The 25,142-nt window shown below is 37.4% G+C and overlaps 1 protein-coding gene across 2 annotated transcripts in view; it reads right to left on the bottom strand.

Annotated features, from left to right (window-relative positions):
* CDKL2 (cyclin dependent kinase like 2) overlaps nt 1-25,142 on the bottom strand; it is a 53,075-nt gene that overhangs the window by 10,432 nt on the left and 17,501 nt on the right. For both annotated transcript variants that reach the window (XM_032839032.1, XM_032838951.1), the window contains exons 3-10: nt 15,134-15,328; nt 11,829-12,007; nt 10,222-10,334; nt 8,886-9,025; nt 4,822-4,910; nt 2,665-2,800; nt 1,154-1,452; nt 457-550 (exon numbers count right to left, since the gene is read on the bottom strand). In XM_032839032.1, the coding sequence (XP_032694923.1) occupies nt 457-550; nt 1,154-1,452; nt 2,665-2,800; nt 4,822-4,910; nt 8,886-9,025; nt 10,222-10,334; nt 11,829-12,007; nt 15,134-15,328 (1,245 nt within the window). The remainder of the gene's footprint in view (nt 1-456; nt 551-1,153; nt 1,453-2,664; nt 2,801-4,821; nt 4,911-8,885; nt 9,026-10,221; nt 10,335-11,828; nt 12,008-15,133; nt 15,329-25,142) is intronic.

Here is a 25,142-nt window from a genome sequence, read left to right as displayed (position 1 = left end):
TAGACCATGAGCTCCTCGAAGAGAGGGATTTGATTTCTTCATCTCCAGGGTCTCATACAGGATACATAATCAATAAATATTTATAAACAAGTCAATAGAATACTTTCACCAAAAACCTGGCATGAGCGAGGTACCACGATTTAACTTGTCACCTACTCTACAAAAGAACTGATCACCAAGTATTAAGAAAATTTACTATTACCAAAAAAAATTAAAGCAGATGTCATTTAAATAATATCTTATAGTTAAACTTCTAGACTCACAAAACTTACTTAAACTTTAACAGTTTCACATTGTTTATTATGACAGGTTGGGATGATATACATAAAACTAAGGTTCCACTTTATGATATGTCTCCAAATAAAAGTCTCAGTTCTTCACTATTATATTTAACACGAGTGGAAGTCTAGAAATGACTAATACTTGCTCTTCTACCACTGGGAATAGTTCACTTACGGATGTGGTCACATTAATATTATAAATGCCTGACGGAGAATGTTTATTTGGTTTAACAAATGGGATACAATACTTCTTGGTTTTTTCATCCACTCTGTAACAACAACAAAAAATTTAAGTTAGAACCAGCGGTAATTGTGTTTCAAGCACAAAAGCAAAACCAAATGACACAAAACCAAGTGACCTGCAGTTTAATCAGCATTTAATGCCTGTTCTTAAATACACAATGAACATAGATCTGGCGAAACATTCAGTCCTTTGCCACTACCTTCACAGCCCCCACCTACCTCCCAACTCCAACCAAATGAACTACTTTCCTTCCAGCAAAATTTCCAAAGTGAGCATCTTTGGACCACCAAATGCCCACAGCCATTCCATGTAGGTAAACCCTTAAAACCAATTATTTCCTTTATTATGATAACCTCCTTTCACGTTTTTAGACTAAATAGTTGTAGACCACCTTCACCTTAAATAATACAATCCTTCTTTCTTAATACTCAGGTGAATTTTTTTTTTTTTTTTATCAAGTGTTAGTAAGTTTCATCACGTAGGCCAAAAAGGCTTTTGAAACAGAACCTGACAGGAATGAAGAGGACCCAGAAGCCTGAAAGCAACCCAATTGGCTGAAATGACAAACACTTGCAATTCGTAAACATACCTTTAAATGACACTTTGTTCTTATTTTCCTAATTCATACCTGTAACTCTGAACTCCCGGGATCGTCACCATTCCAGAATTAATACCCGGAGCCACTGCAGAAGGATTGTGGGCAATGGGAGGGATTGCCACGCCCGGATTTCTAGTGTGATCCCCACCGCCGTTGCTGCAGTCTCGGAGGCTTGTTGAAGGCACGGTTCTGACGTGGCTCATCCCATTGTCGGGGAGACAGCTGACATTGGAAGTTCGACTGACTTTTTCAACTTTTTCTCCATCCATTTTTGACCCTTTTATTTTAAATACCTTAGAATCTTTGATTTTGGGATCAGCATTGGTATCCTGACCATTAAAAAAAGTTAATAACATTAATGATCAGAAGAGATTGAAAAAGCACCTCTTCTTATAAAGAATTTGTCAACGAAAGTGGAATTCCATAAATATCACCTTACTGCACCCCTGTTTTCTTCATTCTATCTATAGAATTAAAATTAAATCCAGGATTCTTGGTCAGACATTTATTTTGAATAAAAATGCAACTCACGGGCTACCTGGCCAGCTCAGTCAGTAGAGCATGCAACTCTTGATCTTAGAGTTGTAAGTTCGAGCCCCAATTTGGGTACAGAAATCACTTAAAAATAAAAAAATCTCAAAAAAAAAAAAAGAAGAAATGCAGTTCACACTAGCTCTGAGATATATATATATACATATATATATGATTAACATGACACATACATATATTAATTTTATATATATATTTTAGTAGAAAACAATGCGAAAGAGGAATTAAGTATGTTCCTTTTTGTTCTTATAAATCTAAAGTACAAAAATTGAAATACAAAATTGAGAATTCCTTTCAACTCACTTGAGAAAATGGGAGTGGGTTGGCAGGGATTGAATTACCTCACCAAGAACAGATTCTGGATAACCTAACTTGCAAAAATAAACTTTAAATAAATATCCAAATCTCAATTTTAAAATGCTCCATACAAAATTTTTTATATGATATTTTTCACTCTTATCACTTAAGGGAAAAAATGATATGTGCATGTGTTTGCGTCCATGTGACTATACGTGAGTACATGTGTCTAAATGTTCTAGGATAAATGTGGTTTCCTGACAAGGCCTATTGCACAGTCTGATATACAGCAGGCACTCAATACATGATATCTTGAGAGAGTTTTTTAAAAGGTAATGTCTAAAGAGAAGATAACATTTTTATAACTAATCTAAACGTTAACGTGTTCAGCACCCAGAAAACTTTTTTTCATCTTCATTTTTTAACTCCAAAAATTTAAAGATAAATTAAATCTAAAACTTAACATTGGAGCACCTGGGTGGCTCAGTCGGTTAAGCCTCTGCCTTTGGCTCAGGTCATGATCCCAGGGTCTTAATATCAAGTCCCTCATTGGGCTGCCTGCTCGGTGGGGAGCCCGCTTCTCCCTCTGCTCCTCCCGAACCCCCCACCTTCTGTGCTCTCTCTCTCTCGCACATACAAAAATAAATAAATAATCTTAAAAACAACTTGATGCACATTAACACATGGTGACTTACCTGTACCACAAGTGTTTTTCTCTCTTCACCGAAGAAATCATCCTTTTCCTTTTCCTTCTTTCTGTTCTGAGATTTTTTAGATAAAGAAATATTTCTGGCATCTTTCTGTACTTTTAACTGTAGCTCTTGAGAAAATCTACATAAAAATACATTTGTCAATTCAATAAAATTGTATAAGACAGACAAATCTAGAAAAAAATTCATTTCGAGGTATTTATTTTTAAAAATTGAGTATTAAGGAGCAGCTGGGTGGCGCCATCGGTTAAGCATCTGCTTTCTGCTAAGGTCATGATCCTGGAGTCCCAGGGTCGAGCTGTGTCTAGCTCCCTGCTCAGCGGGAGTTTTTCTTCCTCTCCCCCTGCCCAACCCCTTGCTCCTTCGCTCACTCTCACTCACTCACCCTGTCTTTCAAATAAATAAATAAAATCTTTTTTAAAAATTGAGTATTAAACTAGACTATAGGGTCGCCTGGGTGGCTCAGTCAGTTAAAGCATCTGCCTTCAGCTCAGGTCATGACCCCAAGGGGCCTGGGATGGGGCCCCACATTGGGTCCCCTGCTCAGCGGGGAGTCTGTTCTCCTTCTCTCCCCTGCATGTGCACTTTCTCAAATAAATAAATAAAATCTTTAAAAATTAAAAGAAAAGAAGAGGAATGGTGTGATTATTAGAAATACAAACTCAACTAGCCACTTTTTTCAGGGAACATTTTTAGTTGAAGAAAGACTGACAGAAAACTACTACCATTATTCAGACTTGGTGTATCCTGCAGACATTTTTTTTTTTAATAAACAAAAGAAAACAACAGATATTTGTGTTAATGATAAAATTCTAATTTTTTAGAATTATTTTTTAGATTGTATTATTTAGAATTAGAATTATTCTGCAAAATTAGAATTCTGTTAAATCTGTGTCCACTACTGTGCCCTTAACAGAGTCCCAATACTTAAAAAGACATTCAGAGAATGTGGCTTTTTGATACCACATAATGAACTATGTTATCATTTTAAAGAGCTACATTATTTAACAAAATAGTATTTTCCAAATGACTCATAATGATGTTACAAAAGCATGCATGGTTAACAAAGATCTACTCAAAGTGCAAGATAGACAAATGGATTTTAATGTAATAGGATAAGAAAAGCTCACTGATATGTTTCAGATTCCATAATACAACCAGCCTTTAAGAAACTACCACTGTCAAGTTTGGGTATAGTATCAGAGTTTGGGGTATGGAATCAATAAAGAATACTCACAATTATCTGAAAGGGCTATTAAAGGGGCGCCTGGGTGGCTCAGTGGGCTAAATTAAAGCCTCTGCCTTCGGCTCAGGTCATGATCCCAGGGTCCTGGGATCGAGCCCCGCATTGGGCTCTCTGCTCAGCAGGGAGCCTGCTTCCCCCTCTCTCTCTACCTGCCTCTCTGCCTACTTGTGATCTGTCTGTCAAATAAATAAATAAAATCTTAAAAAAAATAAAAGGGCTATTAAAATACTCTTCCATTTTACAACTATACATCTGGTGAGGCCAAAGTATCTTCATATATCTCAATCAAAACAACATATCACAATTAGTTGAATGCGAATGCAAATATGAGAACCAGAGTATCTTTCATTAAGCTCAAGATTAAATAGATTTGCAAAAATATAAAGCACTGTCATTGCCACTCATCTCACTATTTTTTGTTTCGTCAACTACATTGATGCCAGCAGCTGGGACAGCACAAGAGAGCATGCCAACGGGTCTGGTGCCCCCAAGTTTGGCCCAGCAAGGTCCCAGCACAGCAGTGGCAACCGTGTCATAGGACTGGGTGTGGTGTGAGGTCAGTGGCAACGGGAGATGGCATGTTTGCAAATGCATCAGTACTCAAGATGATGGCATCACACAGCTGGTAGCAACATACAAATCAGTAACCCGAGTGGTAGATGTCACCCGCAGGAGCCAGAAAGAAAAGCATGAAGTGACTGTTTCATGAAAACCAAGATCCTTAACTTAGTGAATTCAGGGGACCATTCCTAGGAACTGCATAATTGCTAAGGGTGAGTAGTGGTAAGGTGGCAAATACTTGAGATCCTATAAAAACAGGTGGCTAAAGAAACAAGAGAATGCCCTTACTTTAACTCTAGGTTCGGGTACCCAGAAAACGTGAGTCAGTACTATACCTCTCGGCAAATCCATCCTTATGAAAGAAATCATGATGGAGGAGTTCAGCACAGAAGGGTCTTTTGTCTGGGTCAATATGTAAGCATTTCTGGAAAAACAAGGAATATACACAGCTCATATCAATGAAAAACTGCCTACACTTAGATTCCTAAATATAGAAAAATGGAAAACTGGGGCTTCTGTGTAGCTCAGTCATTAAGCCTTTGCCTTCAGCTCAGGTCATGATCCCAGGGTCTTGGAATCTAGGACCACATCAGGCTCCCTGCTTAGTGGGGAGTCTGCTTCTCCCTATCCCTCTGCATCTCCTGTCCCCCTCCCCCACTTTTGCTCCCTCTCTCTCTCAAATAAATAAAATCTTTGAAAGAAAAAAAAGAAAGAAAAATAGAAAATTGCTCTTTATAGTCAGCAAATTTGAAAAGCATATAATAAATGATAAAGAATAAACAACATATCTAGACAATGACCACCAATGGTTGCTAAATCACAAAAAGAAAGACTACCAGACATTTTATGTCTCTAGATGGAAACATACAAACTTCTGATGTAGTCTTGCCAAAAGCCAATCTGATTCTGATCAAGCTCTAGTTCTATTATGAGTTTATAAGAAATACAGGACACAGAGGAACATATTAAACTATACTCTATATAAAATCCTAAGGGTCGGGGCGCCTGGGTGGCTCAGTGGGTTAAGCCTCTGCCTTTGGCTCAGGTCATGATCCCAGGGTCCTGGGATCGAGCCCCACATCGGGTTCTCTGCTCAGCGGGGAGCCTGCTTCCCCCCCACCTCTCTCTCTCTGCCTGCCTCTCTGCCTACTTGTGATCTCTGTCAAATAAATAAATTTTTTTAAAAAATCTTAAAAAAAAATTCTGGGGTACCTGGGTGGCTCAGTGGGTTAAGCCTCTGCCTTTGGCTCAGGTCATGATCCCAGGGTCCTGGAATCGAACCCCGCATCGGGCTCTCCGCTCGTCGGGGAGACCGCTTACTCCTCTGTCTCTACCTGCCTCTGTCTATTTGTGTTCTGTCTGTCGTATAAATAAATAAAATCTTTTAAAAAAAAAATTCTAAGGGTCAAACAACCTACTTTCTTTATCAAATAAGTGGCAAGATTTAAATAAAAAAGAAAGGCATGAATATGAGCTTCTAAACTAAGATTTATCAACCAGTTGTGATCTACAGACATCATGTAGACCCTAATTCAAACTATAAAAAGAAATTATGAGAAAATCAATGAAACTTTGAGCATTGGCAAGATGTTTTATAATATTGGGGAATTATCATAAATTTTTAAAATTTAAAGCCCTTGCAGAATGGAAAGGAAAAGGCCTGTTCTATGTATATTATTGTGTTGGATTCTTTATGCAGATTATTTTATTTTAATGCAGGTATTGTTCTGATTTATTGGAAACACTTAATGCCAGAAAAATGGAAGGAACTCCATAATTTAAGCAAACAAGAAGAGTTCTACAAATATTTAAGGTATTTAGGGGCGCCTGGGTGGCTCAGTGGGTTAAAGCCTCTGCTTTCAGCTCAGGTCATGATCCTAGGGTCCTGGGATCAAGCCCTGCATCGGGCTCTCTGCTCAGCAGGGATCCTGCTTTCTCCTCTCTCTCTGCCTGCCTCTCTGCCTACTTGTGATCTCTGTCAAATAAATAAATAAAATATTGAAAAAAATAATTAAGGTATTTATAAGTGAAATAATATAGTATCTGGGGTTTGGTTCAAAATACTACAGAAAACGAAGTTGAGGAAGGTGAAGATAGATAAAAGATTGTCAAAAGGTTGTTAATTGCTGCAGCTAGAAGATAAGCACAGGAAGATTCATTATACTCCTATATTCTCTCTACTTTCTTTACTATATTTGAAATTTTCCATAACAAAATGTTTAAAAGTTATATAATTCTACCATAAGGGATATAAATTGGATAAAAGTTTTACTTTAATTCCCTTTAAATCTCTATAGACATCATAAAGTTGGTCTCAATAAGAAATATTTGAATCTCTGTTGGTGGGAATGCAAGCTGGTGCAACCACTCTGGAAAACAGCATGGAGGTTCCTCAAAATGCTGAAAATAGAACTACCCTATGACCCAGCAATTGCACTGCTGGGTATTTACCCTAAAGATACAAACGTAGTGATCCGAAGGGGGACGTGCACCCGAATGTTTATAGCAGCAATGTCTACAATAGCCAAACTATGGAAAGAACCTAGATGTCCATCAACAGACGAATGGATAAAGAAGAGGTGGTATATATACACAATGGAATACTATGCAGCCGTCAAAAGAAATGAAATCTTGCCATTTGAGACGACGTGGATGGAACTAGAGGGTATCATGCTTAGCGAAGTAAGTCAATCGGAGAAAGACAACTATCATATGATCTCCCTGATATGAGGGAGAGGAGATGCAACATGGGGGTTAAGGGGGTAGGAGAAGAGTAAATGAAGAAAGATGGGATTGGGAGGGAGACAAACCATAAGTGACTCTTAATCTCACAAAACAAACTGAGGGTTGGTGGGGGGAGGGGGGTTGGGGGAGGGGGGGTGGGGTTATGGACATTGGGGAGGGTATGTGCTATGGTGAGTGCTGTGAAGTGTGTAAACCTGGCGATTCACAGACCTGTACCCCTGGGGATAAAAATATATGTTTATAAAAAATAAAATTAAAAAAAAAAAAAGAAATATTTGAATCTGCTTTAAGATTATCTAGAGAAGTAGAAATTCTTCTAAGAACTTGTAATAATTTTATAAGCTTACCAAACTTTTTTTATGAGTTATTTAAAAAATTTAAGAAGCAAAAAAATCTTGAGAAAATATCATATGATCCTGGTGTTTCAGATAAACTGTACTTACTTTATCAATACTTCAGGACAGTCCTAATAAACAAGAATTTTTTGAGCTAGCAATTCCAAAGTTCCAGTGAGAATTTCCCTAACATCTTTCTCAAAGACAAGGCAAAGGTGATGATCTTTTATTTTTAAGTTCGCTTCATTGAGCTTCCCAGGGAAGGGGGCTTGGGAATACGACACATATGGGCAAAAGTCTCTTTAACAAGGCAGTACAGGTCATGATCCTATGCCTTATATTTTAATATTTTGCTACTTCTTTAACTTTCTTTTTATTTCCTTATCTTACTTTTCTTCTCTTTTCCATTTGCATAGGCTTACATTTTAAGTGTCAAACATACTGTTGTGAGGATGTTTTCACACTTAAAACATGCTAGATAGCAACACTAAATGGTTTCTTAAGCAAGTTTTTCAGGCCTTTCTCTCTGAAGATCACCCTGCCAAATTATTTAAACTCTTTCTTTACATACAAAGATAAAAATCAGGGGCGCCGGGATGCCTGGGTGGCTCAGTTGGTTAAGCAGCTGCCTTCGGCTCAGGTCATGATCCCAGCGTCCTGGGATCGAGTCCCGCATCGGGCTCCTTGCTCTGCAGGGAGCCTGCTTCTCCCTCTGCCTCTGCCTGCCTGTGCTCGCTCTCTCTCCCTCTCTCTCTGACAAATAAATAAAATCTTTAAAAAAAAAAAAAAAATCAGGGGTGCCTGGGTGGCTTGGTCAGTTAAGCGTCTGCCTTTAGCTCAGGTTGTGATCCCAGGGTCCTGGGATCAAGTCCCAAACCAGGCTTCCTGCTCAGATTTCTTCTCCCTCTGCTACTACTTCTGTTTGTGCTCTCACTCTCAAATAAACAAATAAAATCTCTTTAAAAAAAATAAAATCAATAGAAGGGCACTCGGCTGGCTCAGTCAATGCAGCATGCGACTGTGAGTTCAAGCTCCAAGTTGGGCTTAGAGCTCATTGGCCCCCCCAAAAAAAAAAAAAAAAAAGGCGGGGATGCTGACCTCCTGGCTGGTTCAGTTGGTAGAGCATGTCTCTCTTGATCTCAGGGTTGTGAGTTTCAGCCCCATGTCAGGGGTAGAGTTTACTTAAAATAAATAAATTAATTTAATTTAATTAAATCAATATTGAAATTGTTGACCTAAAACATCAACTAGACAAGAAAAAGAGAAAACCAAGTCTCTATGATATAAATTCACTGTAAGAAAGTAAACAGTACGATTACCTTTGCTAAATCTATCACAACTTCAGAGAGTTTGGGATAACGTCTTTCAAGAGGTTCTGTTTCCTTGATTTCTGGCAACCTTACTCCTGCAAACACGGGATTTTTATAAAACAGCTCCTGATGTCTTGGAATGAGATTACCTGAAAGTGGGAACAGCACACATCTCTGTCATTACATGTCATGATAAAAAGAACAAAGAAACAGGTAATGTGGAGTGGATAAGAGTAGAACATGGCTTATGGACTTGGGGTGCTTTCAATACCCAAATCAACTGAAAACTGTGTTCTTATGGTGGTAGCACCTAGCAGTCTTCACAGTGGTGTTGACACAAGTTAACTCAAGAAAATTAACATTCTTATCTCAACCTACTGATTTAGAAAATTCACAAGCCACTATATATAGAACTGAAATCATGAGGGAACAGAGAAGAAGCACAAGGACATTTTATAATTTTTTAGCTATAAGTACCAACACTTCATTCCTAACAACAAAGCATGAAGTGCTGTCCAAAACAAGGAAATTTTATTAATCATATGATCAGAATCTAATGTAGATAAATCAGTTCCACCCTTTAAGTATTTAATTCTAAAATTCAGATTAAATTGTTTTAATTTTTTAAATTAAAACTGTTTTAAAATTTTAAAAATCTGATTTTATAACTGTGTCTAAGGTCTGATTTGAGCACTTTTTTGTTTTCTTCCATTTTGGTACCTAATCTAATACAAAATATGAAAGTTCTGCTATGAGAACCTTACTGTATTGTTTATTGAATTTCTACCTGGGAAACTTGAAGTCCAGTCGTCAAATAACTCAAGTATTTTCCCATTATCTCCATTTTCCAAGTTCCATTTCCCAACATAAAGCTGGTATTTCAACAAATGTAAGAAGAATTTGATAGTCTAGCTTTAAAATTCTGTCCAAAGCACTAAGATTAAACTACCTAGGAAGTCTTTGCGTCTCTTAATTTGAAGGTGAGGATGACGGTACTAGTCATATTACACTGACTGCTTGCTAACCCAAAGAAAATAAATGATCATTTGCATCCCCTACATGTGATATATTGAGTGCAAAAGTACAAAGAAAATTCAGTCTTTGCACTTTCCTTTGTAGGGAGTGCAAGAAGAGGGTGGAGGAGAGCATGAATAAGATTGTATGTCAGATAACCAAAGCCACACTGAGAATGAATTAATACAGCTAGGGGAGATTTCCCCATTTGCTCCCTCCTGCCACCTAAAACACATATCATCTTGAATATACCAAAAACTTGTAAAACCAATATGAGCAAAAACATAAGGGAAAAGCCTTTAAAATTTAAAAGGCAGATGTATAATCTTACCTAAACACACCATAATATGATATAGCTGGTCAATATCAGAATCTCCAGGAAAAAGGGGTTCGCCCATGAGCATTTCTGTTACCAGACAACCAATGGCCCATACATCAACAGCCCTGGAATAAAAGCAATGTGGTATAAAATCCGGCATCCCACTACGTTTATGTGACTGAATCTGTCCTGCATATTACTATTTGGTATTTTTGGTATTGAGAATAGTAGTAGTAAGCTTTATATTACTCTTAAAAATACATTTCCCTATAAACTTAAAGTACTAATTCCCAATTTTACCCAAGTCAGATCTCCAGGAACTTCAGTTATTTGACTTAAGAGGGAAATAGCTTCTGGAAAGTCAAAGTTGTTGTTACGTGTACTTGATTCTGGAATTAGCCTTCTGGGTTTTCATTCAGAGCCTATTTGTTCTTTGTTTACACGTAACTGTAGCAAGGTTGATCAGTCTATCCCACCATACCCTGAAAACAGCATATCAGAGGTTGTTGGAGACACATTCAGTAACAACAAAGACAACCGATAGCTAACTGGGGAAAAAATTAAAAAAACAGTCTTAAAAATCAGTCACAAGAATTTCAAGAAGAATATGCTGGTGTCATTAGAGTAGGGACAACTACCTTGAAATTTAATTTTTTTTTAAGATTTTATTTATTTATTTGACAGAAAGCGCACAAGCAGGCAGAGCATCAGGCAGAAGGAAAGAGAAAAGCAGACTCTCCACTGAGCAGGGAGCCCGACATGCTGTCCCAAGACCCCAGGATCACGACCTGAGCCGAAGGCAGAGGCTTAACCAACTGAGCCACCCAGGCACCACTACCTTGAAATTTCTTAGGGTCAGAGCTGAATTATAAAATGGTACAGGGGCGTCTGAGTGGCGCAGTCAGTTGGGCGTCTAACTCTTGATTTTGGCTCAGGTCATGATCTCAGGGTTACGAGATCCAGCCCTGCACTGGACTCCATGCTCTGCACAGAATCTGCTTAAGACTCTCTCTCCCTCTGTCCCCGCCTTCTCTAAAGTGAATAACTTCTAAAAAATAAAATAAAATGGTACAAAACTACAGTATAAAAATAAAATGAGAACTCCGAGTAATCAAGAAAATATTAAATAATGTGTGCACTGAAAACACAGAAAGTACAGAAAACATTTTAGGAAGCTTTCTACCCAAAGCAGTAAAAGTCACCATCCCTTCTTCTCTGAAGAACTCATTTGTGCAGGTATTTCATGTTTCAGAAACATTTCACTCAATTATGTTTCTACCCCCATCTTTGCCAACTTCAACTTGTCTCATTCCAACAGTGTCAGACTTACTCAATGTTCTAAATATATCTATTTCCAACCCGCTGTACAAAACAGATGAGGCACTCACCTTTATTTCCTTACCTTTAAAGTAAGTATGCTTTCTCCAACTCATTGCACAAAAGACATTTAAAGGGGAAGCACCAAAAAGAACAAGTCACCTTATAAAGCTCCCTAAATGCAAAAATTCCTTTCATGTTAGAGGGATCCTTTATTATATTAGAAACATATTCCATTTTATCAAGAAAAACAGTGTTAAATCGGCCCTCCCTGCTCCCCCACCCCCTTGTTGATGTCTTACTTGCCATACTTGACATCACCGACCAATAGTTCTGGAGCTCTGTACCATCGGGTCGCCACATAATCAGTATAAACTTCCCCAGGGGCTGCCAATGTTCGCGCAAATCCAAAATCACATAATTTGACAACGCCAGACTGTGAGACTAATATATTCTCTGGCTTTATATCTCTGTGTATGATCTAAGACAAAAAACAGAATATGACACATATGGGCACTTCAAGTTAAGCAAATCATTTTTTGAACACCTGCCATGTGTACTGTACTGTTTTTGTCCCTATCATGAATACAAATAAAAGCATATGAAATTGTTCCCAGCTTTAAAGTAACTGGGACCTGGCTAGGCAAGAAAGGACACTTATGCTTGAAATTTCACTTAAACAATCAAACATATTAGATGAAACATTTATTACTAGATACCAAATCAATTGTTCTATTAATGACTAACAGAGTAAGGCTATCATTGAAGACTAGAGTGATCATGGAAAATTTTTATGAAAGGGGTCGCTTCTAAGATAGGTCTCTAATTCTGAGTGAGGGAGAGTAAAAGAGTGAAGACCAAGGGTGCCTGGGTATCTCAGGTGGTTGAGCATCAGGCTTGATTTCAGTTCAGGTCATGATCTCAGGGTTGTGGGATCCAGCCCTATGTCACATTCCCCACTCAGCGGGGACTCTCCCTTTTCCTCTACCTCACCTCCCCTTTCTCTCTCTCTCTTTCTCTCTCTCTCAAATAAATAAATAGGGGTGTCTGGGTGGCTCAGTCATTCAGTGGCTACCTTTAGCTCAGGTCATGATCCTAGGGTCCTGGGATGGACCCCACCATCTGGCTCCCTGCTCAGCGGAGAGCCGGCTTCTCCCTCTCCCTCACCCCCTGCCCCTGCTTGTGTTCTCTCTCTTGCTGTCTCTCTGTGTCAAATAAAGAAATAAAAAATCCTTAAAATCAATCAATCAATCTTTTTTTTTTTTTTAAGAAAAATACTGAAGACAAAAATAGATCAGGGAAATGTTTTCCTAGAGTAGAGGTGAGGTACTAGGGAGGAAGACTGCCTCAACTGCCAGCCTGGGAAGTCTGAGTTTGTGCTAAGACTTCCCAGGGAAGGGGCGCCTGGGTGGCTCGGTTGTTGGGTTGTCTGCCTTCGGCTTGGGTAGTGGTCCCAGGGTCCTGGGATCAGCGTCGGGCTCCCTGCTCAGGGAGAGGCTTGTTTCTCCCTCTTCCACTCCTCCTGCTTGTGTTCCCTCTCTCACTGCCTCTCTATCTCTCTGTCAAATAAATAAATAAAATCTTAAAAAAAAAAAAAAAAAAAGACTTCCCAGAGAAGTGGGAACCCATGTAAGTGACAACCAATGTGGTGTTTAAAGATGCTGGCCATAAACAAACTAAATCAGAAAGAGGGACCAGAGGCCAGGAGAAGAGCAATGGGACAACTATAAGATGATAAGGGCCTAAACTAGGCTGGTGTTCAGAGAAATGGAATGGGAGAGATACAATTTAGAAATATTCTCAATTAGAATCAAGAGAATTTAGGAAGTAATCTTAGACATTTTTCTTAAACCTGGGAATCTAAAATAACAGTGGCTCCATCAAAAAAAGAAAAGTCTAGAAAAACTCAGCTTCATGGAGTAATCAGTAGTTTAGTTTTAGCCATATGGGCTTTTAGGTAGACTGCTGAGCACCCAACTGGAGGCATTCATCAGGCAGTTAGAAATGTAAAAAGGGTACAACAAGGTCAGTAGTTAGGATTTCTAAAGGAGAGACTATGGAAGTAGAAAACAGGATGCTGGGAGACAATACTAAAAATTCTACAGCTAGGCAAAATAAATTATTAAGTCTCCCTCTCTAACATAAGTAAGCTTCATTTTGAACATTTAAAAAATATATTTATTTTTTAAAGGATTTTATTTAGGGGCGCCTGGGTGGTTCAGTGGGTTAAAGCCTCTGCCTTTGGCTCAGGTCATGCTCTCAGGGTCCTGGGATCGAGCCCCACATCGGGCTCTCTGCTCGGTAGTGAGCCTGCTTCCCCCTCTCTCTCTGCCTGCCTCTCTGCCTACTTGTGATCTCTGTCTGTCAAATAAATTAAAAACATCTTAAAAAAAAAAAGATTTTATTTATTTATTTTCTAGAGAGAAAGAGCAGGAGAGAGAGAGTGAGAGAGCAAGAGCGCAAGCAGGGAGAGCAGCAGAGGGAGAAGGAGAAGCAGGCTGCCTACTGAGCAGGGAGCTCTATGTGGGATTCAGTCCTAGGACTCTGGGATCATGACCTGAGCCAAAGGCAGCTGCTGAACCGACTAAGTCACCCAGGCATCCTTAAAAATATATTTATTTTAAACTCTTTCAGAGGACAAAAGCAACCTGCTATTGCTGAGCATTTTGCATAAGCTACCAACTTCTCTTACATCCTAGACATTCGTGGTGAGGTCACAGGATCAGCCCCACAGCTACTACTAGCATTTGTTACTTATCTAATCACACACACATTTAAAAATATGGCAGAATCATTGTGTTATTTATTTTATACTATATTTATAAGTGTCATTTCACCTACAGGGGCTTTTATATGATTCTCAAAGGATATAAAATTAGGGGTGCCTGGGTGGCTCAGTCGTTAAGCATCTGCCTTCGGCTCAGGTCATGATCCCAGGATCCTGTGATGGAGCCCAGTGTCAGGTTCCCTGCTTGGCTGGAAGCCTGCTTCTCCCCCGCCCCCTGTTTGTATTCCCTCTCTTGCTGTTTCTTTCTCTCTGTCAAATAAATAAATAAAATCTTTTTTGAAAATGGATATAAAAATTATTATGATAGATTATAGGGTAAGAGCAGGAATTTTCATACTTTACAACTAGGATAAGAGAATCTGAACTTAAAATTTGTGCATTTCACCCAGCAAATGTTACCTAGGGGGAAAAAAATAGCAAAACTCCAGTGTAATATTCATACCTGAAGTATTCAAAGTTGAAGTGTACTGATGTCTGTAACTTACTTTCAAATGCATAAATAAATAAGACAGGTTAATGGGTAAACGGATGACTAATGCAAATATAGCAAAATGTTAACAAGTATAGAATCCTTGTGGTAATTATATGGGTGTTCATATACACGCTTTCAACTTTCAGTACAGCCTAAAATTTTTATAGTAAAATGTTGGAGGAAAGACTCCATGTTATTATGAAACATGAAAATTGGCAGTATCAAAGTAACATGTTCATTTCAATTACTTTATTGGTCCAAACTTCAGGCTAGGCAAGTATCTCACGAAGTGATGGTATCTGGTAGGTTAACCATTGGCAAAGTAATTATTTAAACTAAATACTTACATTGTGACTGTGACAAAATCCAATTCCATTAATAATCTGAAACAAATACTTTTGAACCAGTTGGTAGTCTAGACCATTAGGAAAGAGCTCCAAGTCATCAAGAATTGTATGGTCAACAAATTCAAAGACGAGGTACCATCGTTTTTTTTTCTTACACACTTCCAACAAATTCACCAGATTTTCATGCCTCAGTTGCTGTTGTAAAAAAAAATCCAAAATTGTTTTTACAACATTGAATTATTCAGCAGTCACTAAAATCTTTGCATAAGAAAAACATATAAATAAAATTTATAAACAGTATAAATTGTTAAAAGCATACTCTGTTTTTTTAATTATAGTCAAAAGACCATACTTCCCCATTCTCCTCTCAAATAATACAATTAAACTGATGAGAAAAAAATGTAGCTCCATCTCTGATGAAACTAAGCAGGATCTATGACCCCTATCCACATCAAACAAGGTGGGACTGCCAAATGTAGTCAAGGTCAAACAGAAGTTTATGAAGATACCAAGAGATCGCCTATAGCTAAAAAGCTGGGGAGAGCACAGTAATCCAAAATTGGTGACATATCCGGAAAAGGAAAAAAAAAAGAAAACTCCTTATTTGATAAAATAGGAACAAGATTCATGGGCCGTCAGTGAAAGCAACCCTAGAACTGAATGGTACCAAAGAGCAGCAAGGAAGGGAGGCCTGAATAATCACACAAAAACTCATTTGCTGGAAGCAAATCTCTTGGTGAGGCCAAATGGAAGGCAAAACAACTCATTATGAACAAACCAGCAAATGCAAGTATAAGTCAATCCCACAAACCAGGATTGCATTGTAAGGAACATCATTGTGAACCATGGTGGATTCCTGCTAGCCTAGAACAAGATCACAGCTTCTCCCCCAAATGAAATAGTCCAGAAAGGGCTCACTTTGTTACAAAATAAGAAACAATAAAAAAGAAACCAATCCAGGATCTATTCAAAGATACTCTAAGAAAGAAATGGTGGATGAATACTCATCAGAAAATGCTGCCCCCATTAAAGGGAAAGAAACTACTAGCACACAGCCCTGAAAACCCTCAACCAAATAATGATCCAGGAAATTTATACCCAACAAAATTTTCATTCACGTAAACGATGACAATGAAAAATTTTGAACATTAACAGTGAATCCATTAGTGCAGGACTAAGTCTTAGACAAAGGTGGGCATCAGGGTCACAAAACAGAAAGTGAATATTTAAAACTTAATAAGGCACAAATGATATTACTAACAAATTTTGAAGAAAGAAGAAAAGATGCAAACAAGAGTGTATGTATGCTGATTTCCTTGTCAATGGGTCAAAATTATTTTCAAACTGAAATTTTAAATTACAAGGCCTAATTACAGGTTTCATGGTAAACACTAAGATGAATAAGATGTCCTTGAAAATCAAATGAGTGAGTGGGAGAGAAAAGGAAACAGAAATATAATAATTAGTTTATAAAGGATTACATATATTAAATAATGCTATAGTTATGAAAGTAACATAGTAAAAAAAAAAGTAAAAATAAAAATAAAAAACAGTAACAAATAATTACAAAAAGTAATTTCCAAGTTATCAAAGGAAACATATCCAGTATTTTAAAAATAATTCAGAGTATATAGAAAAATATTCTTAAAGGTGTACTAAAACATCATAATATTATAAATAATAATAACCAACATTTACATACTCCTTACTATGTTCCAGACACTATTCCCGCACAAAAACCCTATGAAATAGATACCATTATTATTTTATTTTACAGATGAGGAAACTAAAGCACGTAGAAGTTAAATAACCTATCCAAAGTCACATGGCAATAACTGCTAGAGGCCTCTGTCTTTTCCTTAAAAAAAATTTTTTTTTGTTTAGTTCCTCCTTCATTTCCAGAATGTCTGCAAAGGAAGCACACCCAGACCTGCAGCTGACTTGAATGCAGAATATTTAGATTTCTTATTCTTAACCACTAAGCCATACTGACTCCTCTTTTTTTTTAAAGATATTATTTATTTATTTGAGTGAGAGAGAGAGAGAGTAGGAGAAGGGAAAGGGAGAAGCAGACTTCCCACTGAGCAGAGAGCCCAATGCAGGGCTTGATCCTGGGACTCTGGGATCATGACCTGAGCTGAAGGCAGATGCTTAACCAACTGAGCCACACAGGCGCCCCCATATTGACTCTTAAAGGGGAAAAAAAAGAAAACTAAGACTGTGCTTATCTGTTACATCATAACTATAAATGGGCTAAACTCACCTATTAAAAGATTCCAGATTGAACCACAAAGCACTTTCCAATATATCACTGGTTAAGTGAATTAAGGAGTATCCATACAATGAAATAAACTGCAGCAATTAAAAAGAAAAATGTAGGGGCACTTGGATGTTTTAGTTGGTTAAGAAACAGGGGAAATGTGGGGCGCCTGGGTGGCTCAGTGGGTTAAAACCTCTGCCTTCAGCTCGGGTCATGATCTCAGGGTCCTGCGATTGAGCCCCACGTTGGGCTCTCTGTTCAGTGGGGAGCCTGCCTCCCCCTCTCTCTGCCTGCCTCTCTGCCTACTTGTGATCTCTGTCTGTCAAATAAATTAAAAATATTAAAAGAAAAAAAAAAGAAATTGGGGAAATGTGTTGCCAGTGGACTTGCCTTGCAAGAAATGTTAAAAGAAATACTTTAGAGAGAAGGAAAATAATAAAGGCCAGAAAATCTGGTCTACATAAAGAAAGGAAGAGAATCAAAGGAGTAAGTGAATATTTTTCTTATTCTTAATTGATATAACAGATAACAGTTTGTTCAAAATAGTAATATGAATAATGTATTTGATCACATGCTTATGAATATATCTTCTGTATATAAATGCTTAGGTATATTTATATATAAGTGAGATGAATGGTAACAATGGTACAAGAGACAGGATGAAGGAATTAGGATTACTTTATTATTAAAAATCACTCATATGCATGTGAAGTGGTATAGTGTTATCCAAAAGTGGATTTGGATTAGTTGTAAATGTATGTTGCAAGTTGTAGGGCAAGTTCCAAAAAAAAAAAAAAAAAAGTTTAAAAGGAACTATAACTGATAGGCTAAGAAAGAAAAAAAATGGAATCATATTAAATTTTCAATTACAACCACAAAAGGCAGGAAAAGAGTGGAAGACAAAAGCAGAAACCAAAACAAGGGCAACAAATAGGAAATAGTAATAAATATGATAGGGAGGGTATGTGCTATGGTGAGTTCTGTGAAATGTGTAATGATTTGTGGACTTGTACCCCTGGGGCAAATAATACACTATATGTTAATAAAAATAATTTAAATAAATAAATACATAAGGTAGATATTAAAACTATATCACAAAATAGTCAATTTGAACATCAAGGATCTAAATATTCCAATTAAATGATGCAGAATGTCAGAGTGGATCAAAACACACAACCTTACTATATGCTATCTATTAGAAATACACATTAAGGGGCGCCTGAGTGGCTCAGTTGTTAGGCGTCTGCCTTTGGCTCAGGTCATGATCCCCGGGTCCTGAGATAGAGCCCCACTTTGGGCTCCCTGCTCACCGGGAAGCCTGCTTCTCCCTCTCCCACTCCCCCTGCTTGTGTTTCCTCTCTTGCTGTGACTCTCTCTGTCAAATAAATAAATAAAATCTTAAAAAAAAAAAAAAGAAATACACATTAAGTATAAAAACACATATAAATGAAAAGTAAATGGAGGGAGGGGCACCTGGCTGGCTCAGTCAGTAGAGCGTGCAACTCTTGATATCAGGGTTATGAGTTCAAGCTCAGGGTTGGATTTAGAGATTACTTAAAAATAAAATCTTTAAATAAATAAATAAATAAGGTAAATTAAATGGATGAAGAAAATATACCACACTAAGCCAAAGAAAGCAGGAGCAGTTATATTCCAGACTAAACCAAACTGCGACGTAAGAAAAGTTATCAAGGATAAAGAGAGCATTTCCTAATGAAAAGGTGTTAATTCTCCAAGGAGACATAATAATTCTTAACATGTATGTGTCTAACAACAGAACATTAAACTATATGGGATAAAAATTGATAGAACTGCAGGGAGAAATAAACAAATCCACTATCATAGTTGAAACTGTCAACCATTCCTCTCAGAAATAGATAGGCCCAACAGGTAAAAAATCAGTAAGGACACACAGTTAAATTCAACAACACCATCAACCAACTTGATATAATTGACATCTACAGACTACCCAAAAACAGAATTCACATTTTTCTCAAGTTCAAATGGAACACTCACCAAGAAAGACCACATTGTAGGCCACAAAACATACCTTAACAAATTTAAAATAATAGAAATCACACGATGTCTGCTCTTGTTCCATAGTGGAATTAAACTAGAAATCAACAAAGATAACTAGAAAATTCCAAAATATGTGGAGATTAAACAACATACTTCTAAAATGAAAACATAGACTAACAGTTCTACCTTCCTCTTTCTCTCACTCTTTCTCTGTGCTTTTATTTTTAAAAGCTGATGATTACCACATTTGGTAGGGGTAGGTAACTCAAAACAACTGTCCTATTGAGAATTCTTACAAAGTTAAACAAAATATTTTAAAATCTTCTTAAACAGGGGCACCTGGGTGGCTCAGTGGGTTAAAGCCTCTGCCTTTGGCTCGGGTCATGATCCCAGGATCCTGGGATTGAGCCCCACATCAGGCTCTCTGCTGGACAGGGAGCCTGCTCCCTCCTCTCTCTCTCTCTGCTTGCCTCTCTGCCTACTTGTGATCTTTACCTGTCAAATAAATAAATAAAATCTTCTTAAACATATAAAAGAGCCAAGAAGACAGTAAGGAATTACTGGGCCAAAATCAAGAACAAGAGAACTCAGAGAGTTAATTTCAATACTTAAGCTGATTTTGCCATTGACCAACAGGTGTGTAACTGAGCTTGGATTTTTGTGGCCTATTGGGTCTAAGAGGGAAGGAAAAGTCAAAGTTCAAATGCCTTCCAAAGGTGGGGTCTCTGAAGCCCAGTGTAAGCTGGGACCCTAAGAACTACATCTTCCCCAGTAAAAAATGGACAGAAATGAACCAGTCCCCAGTAGGCTTCACTTTAGCCTCAAATTATTCCTAAAAAATGTTTCAAATAATTTCCAGTGAAAAATCAGACAACCAGGTATAAAAAGAAATGTGATACCACAAATAAAAACTATTGGGACATAAAGAAAACCAAAGCAGATACAGCATGAGTTCAGATATTAGAATTATCAGATAAAGCTACTATGCTTAAAAAGAAAAAAGTCAACCTCAAAAAATTGAGAGAACTTGAGGTACCTGCCTCATTCAGTTGGTAGAACACGTGGCTCTTGATCTCTGGATGGTGGGTTCAAGCCCCATGTTGGGGGTGGAGTTTAAGTAAATAAGTAAATAAATAAATAGTAAAACAAAAAAGCAGCACTTAAAAAAAAATGGGGTACCTGGCTGACTCAGTCAACAGAGCATGTGACTCTTGATCTCTGAGTTGAATATAGAGCTTACACAAAAACTTTTTGAAAGAACTTGAAATCAGGGGCGCCTGGGTGGCTCAGTGGGTTAAAGCTTCTGCCTTCGGCTCAGGTCATGGTCTCAGGGTACTGGGATCGAGAGCCAGGGATTGGGCTCTCTGCCCAGCGGGGAGCCTGCTTCCTCCTCTCTCTCTGCCTGCCTCTCTGACTACTTGTGATCTCTATCTATCAAATAAATAAATAAAAAATGTTAAAAAAAAAAAACCTTGAAATCAGAAAAAGTGATATAGAAGATTTAGAACCAAATAAAAATTTTAGAACAGAAAAGTATAATAATTTCTGTTTACAATAACAGTAGACTAGGTAATTTATAATAACTCTCATACTGAGTACACGTAGAAAAGCTGGACAAAAATATAAAACCACTGTTGTAAGGAATAAGGGAGATAAGATAATAAAGAATATCTAGACTAGGATCTTGAAGACAGAGATCCAGGGAAGTGAGCCAAGCAATTAGTTATTTTTTTAAAACCCTGGAAACATACAAATCAGAGAGAAGATTAAGAGTCTGAGTGACACTTTTGACAGTCTTGTGGCCTAAGGTAATAGCAATGGTCTGGGGGCCATCAAGGTAGAAAGAAGGGGTACAGCCTGATGAGACCCCTTCCTACTTTGGGTTGGCCCTAAAAGTCCACAAACTATAAGGCTGAATAATAAATAAGCATTCTCATGGACCACAATTCAAATTCAAATAATGTAAATTCCTCAAACTGGACTAAGAGATGGTACAATGTTAGGTTTCCTGGAGTACGCTCAAGAGCCACATAAAAGCAAGTGTAATTCCTCTCAGGGGAAAGATATCATGCATAGACTCAAGCTATGTATACAATTTTTAAAAATTGATACAGGCATATCAAAAGTTAATTTAATAAAAAACCAAGAGAAAAAAACAAACAATAGAAATAAACATATGGGAGATCCAGATAATAGGTACTTAGATGAAGACTTTAGAAAAGACAAAATAGTCAAAAAGAACACAATAAAGAGTTTTGGCAGCAAAATGGAAACTATAAAAAAAAATCCAATAGAAATACCAGAATTGAAAAATACATCTTTAATTAAGAAGTCAATGCTTAAGTATAAAAGTATACAGTAGGTTGAAAAAGAATTACTGATTTTGAGGATAGGTTGGAAGAAAATATCTAGAATGAACCAGGGAAAAATGAAAGGCTGGAAAACACAGAAAATATAAGAGACACATGGGGAAAGTCTAATATATGAAACTAAGTTCTTAAACGGAGAAGAGAGAATAAGAGAGTAGCAATACATGAAATAATAATAGCTAGGTATTTTCTAAAAGTGACAAATGACATTATTTTATAGATGCAAGAGACATAAATTCAAGGTAAAAAATAGGAAAAAAAAAACCCCACATCGAGACCATTATTATTAAATTGCTGAAAATCTAAGTCAAAAAGAAAATCTTAATGCATCCAAAAGAAAAAAAGACATACTAAGAAATATCTGACATTTCAATAGAAGCAATAAAAACCAGAGGAACAGTGGAATGATATCTCGAACACAATGAATGTAATGAACTGCCAACTTAGAATTCTCTATCCTTTGCCAATAGTCTTTAAACAAAAAGTAAAATAAAGGTTGTTTTTTTTTTTTAGACAAACAAAAGTGGACAGAATTTCCTACTAGTGGATCTGCTTTAAAGAAAATAAAGGATACATTTTATTTATTTATTCATTCATTCATTCATTTGGCAGACATTCATTCATTCATTTATTTGACAGAGAGAGACAGCAAGAGAGGGGACACAAGCAGGGGGAGTGGGAGAGGGAGAAGCAGACTCCCTGCTGAGCAGGGAGCCCAATGAAGGGCTTGATCCCAGAACTCTGGAATCATGACCTGAGCCAAAGGCAGACGCTTAATGACTAAGCCACCGAGGTGCCCCAAGGGTATGTTTTTTAAATACAAGGGAAATGACCCTAGATGGAAGCTCAGAAATGTAAGAATGATTGGTGAGTAATGGGAAGGATAAATATGAGATATGTCCTAATAAATACTGACTGAACAATTTGGGAGGAATTTAATTATATATAGAATAAAATACATAGCAGGGACAGCACATGTATCTGAAGTGATTCACTAGAGTGAATATGGAATGTGAGATACTGGCACAAACTTAGACAAATATACCAACGGAATGGAATAAAGAGCAGAAAAGCCACCCCTACATATAAAGACATATGGCAAATGAGGAATTCAGAGCCATGGAGAAAAGATGCTATTTTCAGGAAATGTTTCTGGGACAATTGGACATCAATAAAGAACAAATAAGACTTGACTGCGTCATACACCATAATTAAGATCAAGTCTAGGTGTACTAAAATATAAATATGAGAACCAAAGCTATTAAGTTTCTGAATAATAGAAGGATACCCTAATCTCTAAGTAGAAAAAGACTTTTTGAGCAGACATAAATGGTACCAACCATAAAAGAAAATATTAAAAATTATGCTAAGTGAAATAAGTCAAATAGAGAAAGTCAGTTATCGTATGGTTTCACTTATTTGTGGAACATATGGAATAGCATGGAGGACATTAGGAGAAGGAAGGGGAAAATGAAGGGGGAGAAATCGGAGTGGGAGACAAACCATGAGAGACTGTGGACTCCGGGAAACAAATTGAGGGTTTTAGAAAGGAGGGGGGTGGGGGGATGGGTTGGCCTACTGATGGGAATTAAGGAGGGCACAGAGTGCATGGAGCACTGGGTGTTATAAGCAAACAATGAATCATAGAACACTACATCAAAAAAGCAATTGCACTACTGGGCATTTACCCTAAAGATACAAATGTAGTCGGGCGCCTGCGTGGCTCAGTGGGTTAAAGCCTCTGCCTTCGGCTCAGGTCATGATCCCAGGGTCCTGGGATCGAGCCCCACATTGGGTTCTCTGCTCAGGAGGGAGCCTGCTTCCTCCTCTCTCTCTGCCTGCCTCTCTGCCTACTTATGATTTCTGTCTGTCAAATAAATAAACAAATCTTAAAAAAAAAAAAAAGATACAAATGTAGTGATCTGAAGGGGCACGTGCACCTGAATGTTTATTGCAGCAATGTCCACAATAGTCAAACTACAGAAAGATCCTAGATGTCCATCAACAGACGAATGGATAAAGAAGATGTGGTGTATATATACAAGGGAATACTATGCAGCCATCAAAAAATGAAATCTTGCCATTTGCAAAAACATGGATGGAACCAGAGGGTATTATGCTAAGCAAAATAAGTCCATCAGAGAGACAAATATCATATGATCTCACTGATATGAGGAATTTGAGAAACAAGGCAGAGGATCATAGGTGAAATGAGGGAAAAATGAAATAAGATGAAACCAGAGAGGGATACAAACCATAAAAAATTCTTAATCTCAGGAAACTAACTGAGGGTTGCTGGAGGGGAGGAGTGTGGGAGGGATGGGGTGGCTGGGTGATGGACATCAGGGATAGTATAGGCTATGGTGAGAAAAAATAAATTAATTTTAAAAACTAATCATGTACTGTATATGGTGACTAACATAATTTAAAAAATATTAAAAATTTGACTACAGGGGCGCCTGGGTGGCTCAGTGGGTTAAAGCCTCTGCCTTCAGCTCAAGTCATGATCCCAGGATCCTGGGATGGAGCCCGGCCTTGGGCTCTCTGCTCAGCAGGGAGCCTGCTTCCTCCTCTCTCTCTGCCCGCTTCTCTGCCTACTTGTGATCTCCGTCTGTCAAATAAATAAATAAAATCTTTAAAAAAAATTTTGACTACATTGAAATTAACTACTGTTGAGTAAAGGATAACATTAAGAGAGCAAAAAGAAAGTTTTTTATGAGGATAATAAGTAAAATTAGACTATAGTAGTTAGGAATGCATGTTTATTTGGTAAATGTAGGGGGAAAATCATGGCAGTGATTAACATGCAAGTCAGGATAGTGTTTACCTTAAAGAAGAAGGAAGGGGCTAAGATGACTGGGAAAGTACAAGAAAAGTGTTGTTGGCAATGTTTGATTTCTTGACCTGGTGGTTCAATGAATGTTTGCTTTCCAATAATTCACTGAGCTATAATTATATTTTTGTACACCATCTAATACAATACTCAAAATTAACAATTCAGTGATGGAGATTAACCATACTGAGGAGAAATTATTTAACTGAATGATGAATCATAATAAATTATGCAGAAGGGGCATAGAGAGACAAATAGATGAAAAGAAAAACAGGTAAAAAGATAATTCAATAAGATTCATGTTAACTGAAGTCCCAAAAATAGAGGAGAAAGGGAATGAGTTGAAATAATATTTGAAGAAATAATAAATGAGAATTTTGTGGAATTAATAAAAGAAATGATATCATAGATTCATAAAGACCCCAATGAAGCAAGATAAAAGTTATCCAAACTAGACACATTGTGAAATTTCAGAAAAACAAGATCAAAGAGAAAATTCCAAGTAACAAAAAAACAAAACTAACTTAT

This window comes from Lontra canadensis, unplaced genomic scaffold (genome assembly GCF_010015895.1).
Source record: "Lontra canadensis isolate GAN:19392208 unplaced genomic scaffold, GSC_riverotter_1.0 scaffold1, whole genome shotgun sequence".
Taxonomy (NCBI): Eukaryota; Metazoa; Chordata; class Mammalia; order Carnivora; family Mustelidae; genus Lontra; species Lontra canadensis.
Note: the sequence above shows the minus strand (reverse complement) of the source record. Positions and strands in the feature narration are given on the sequence as shown.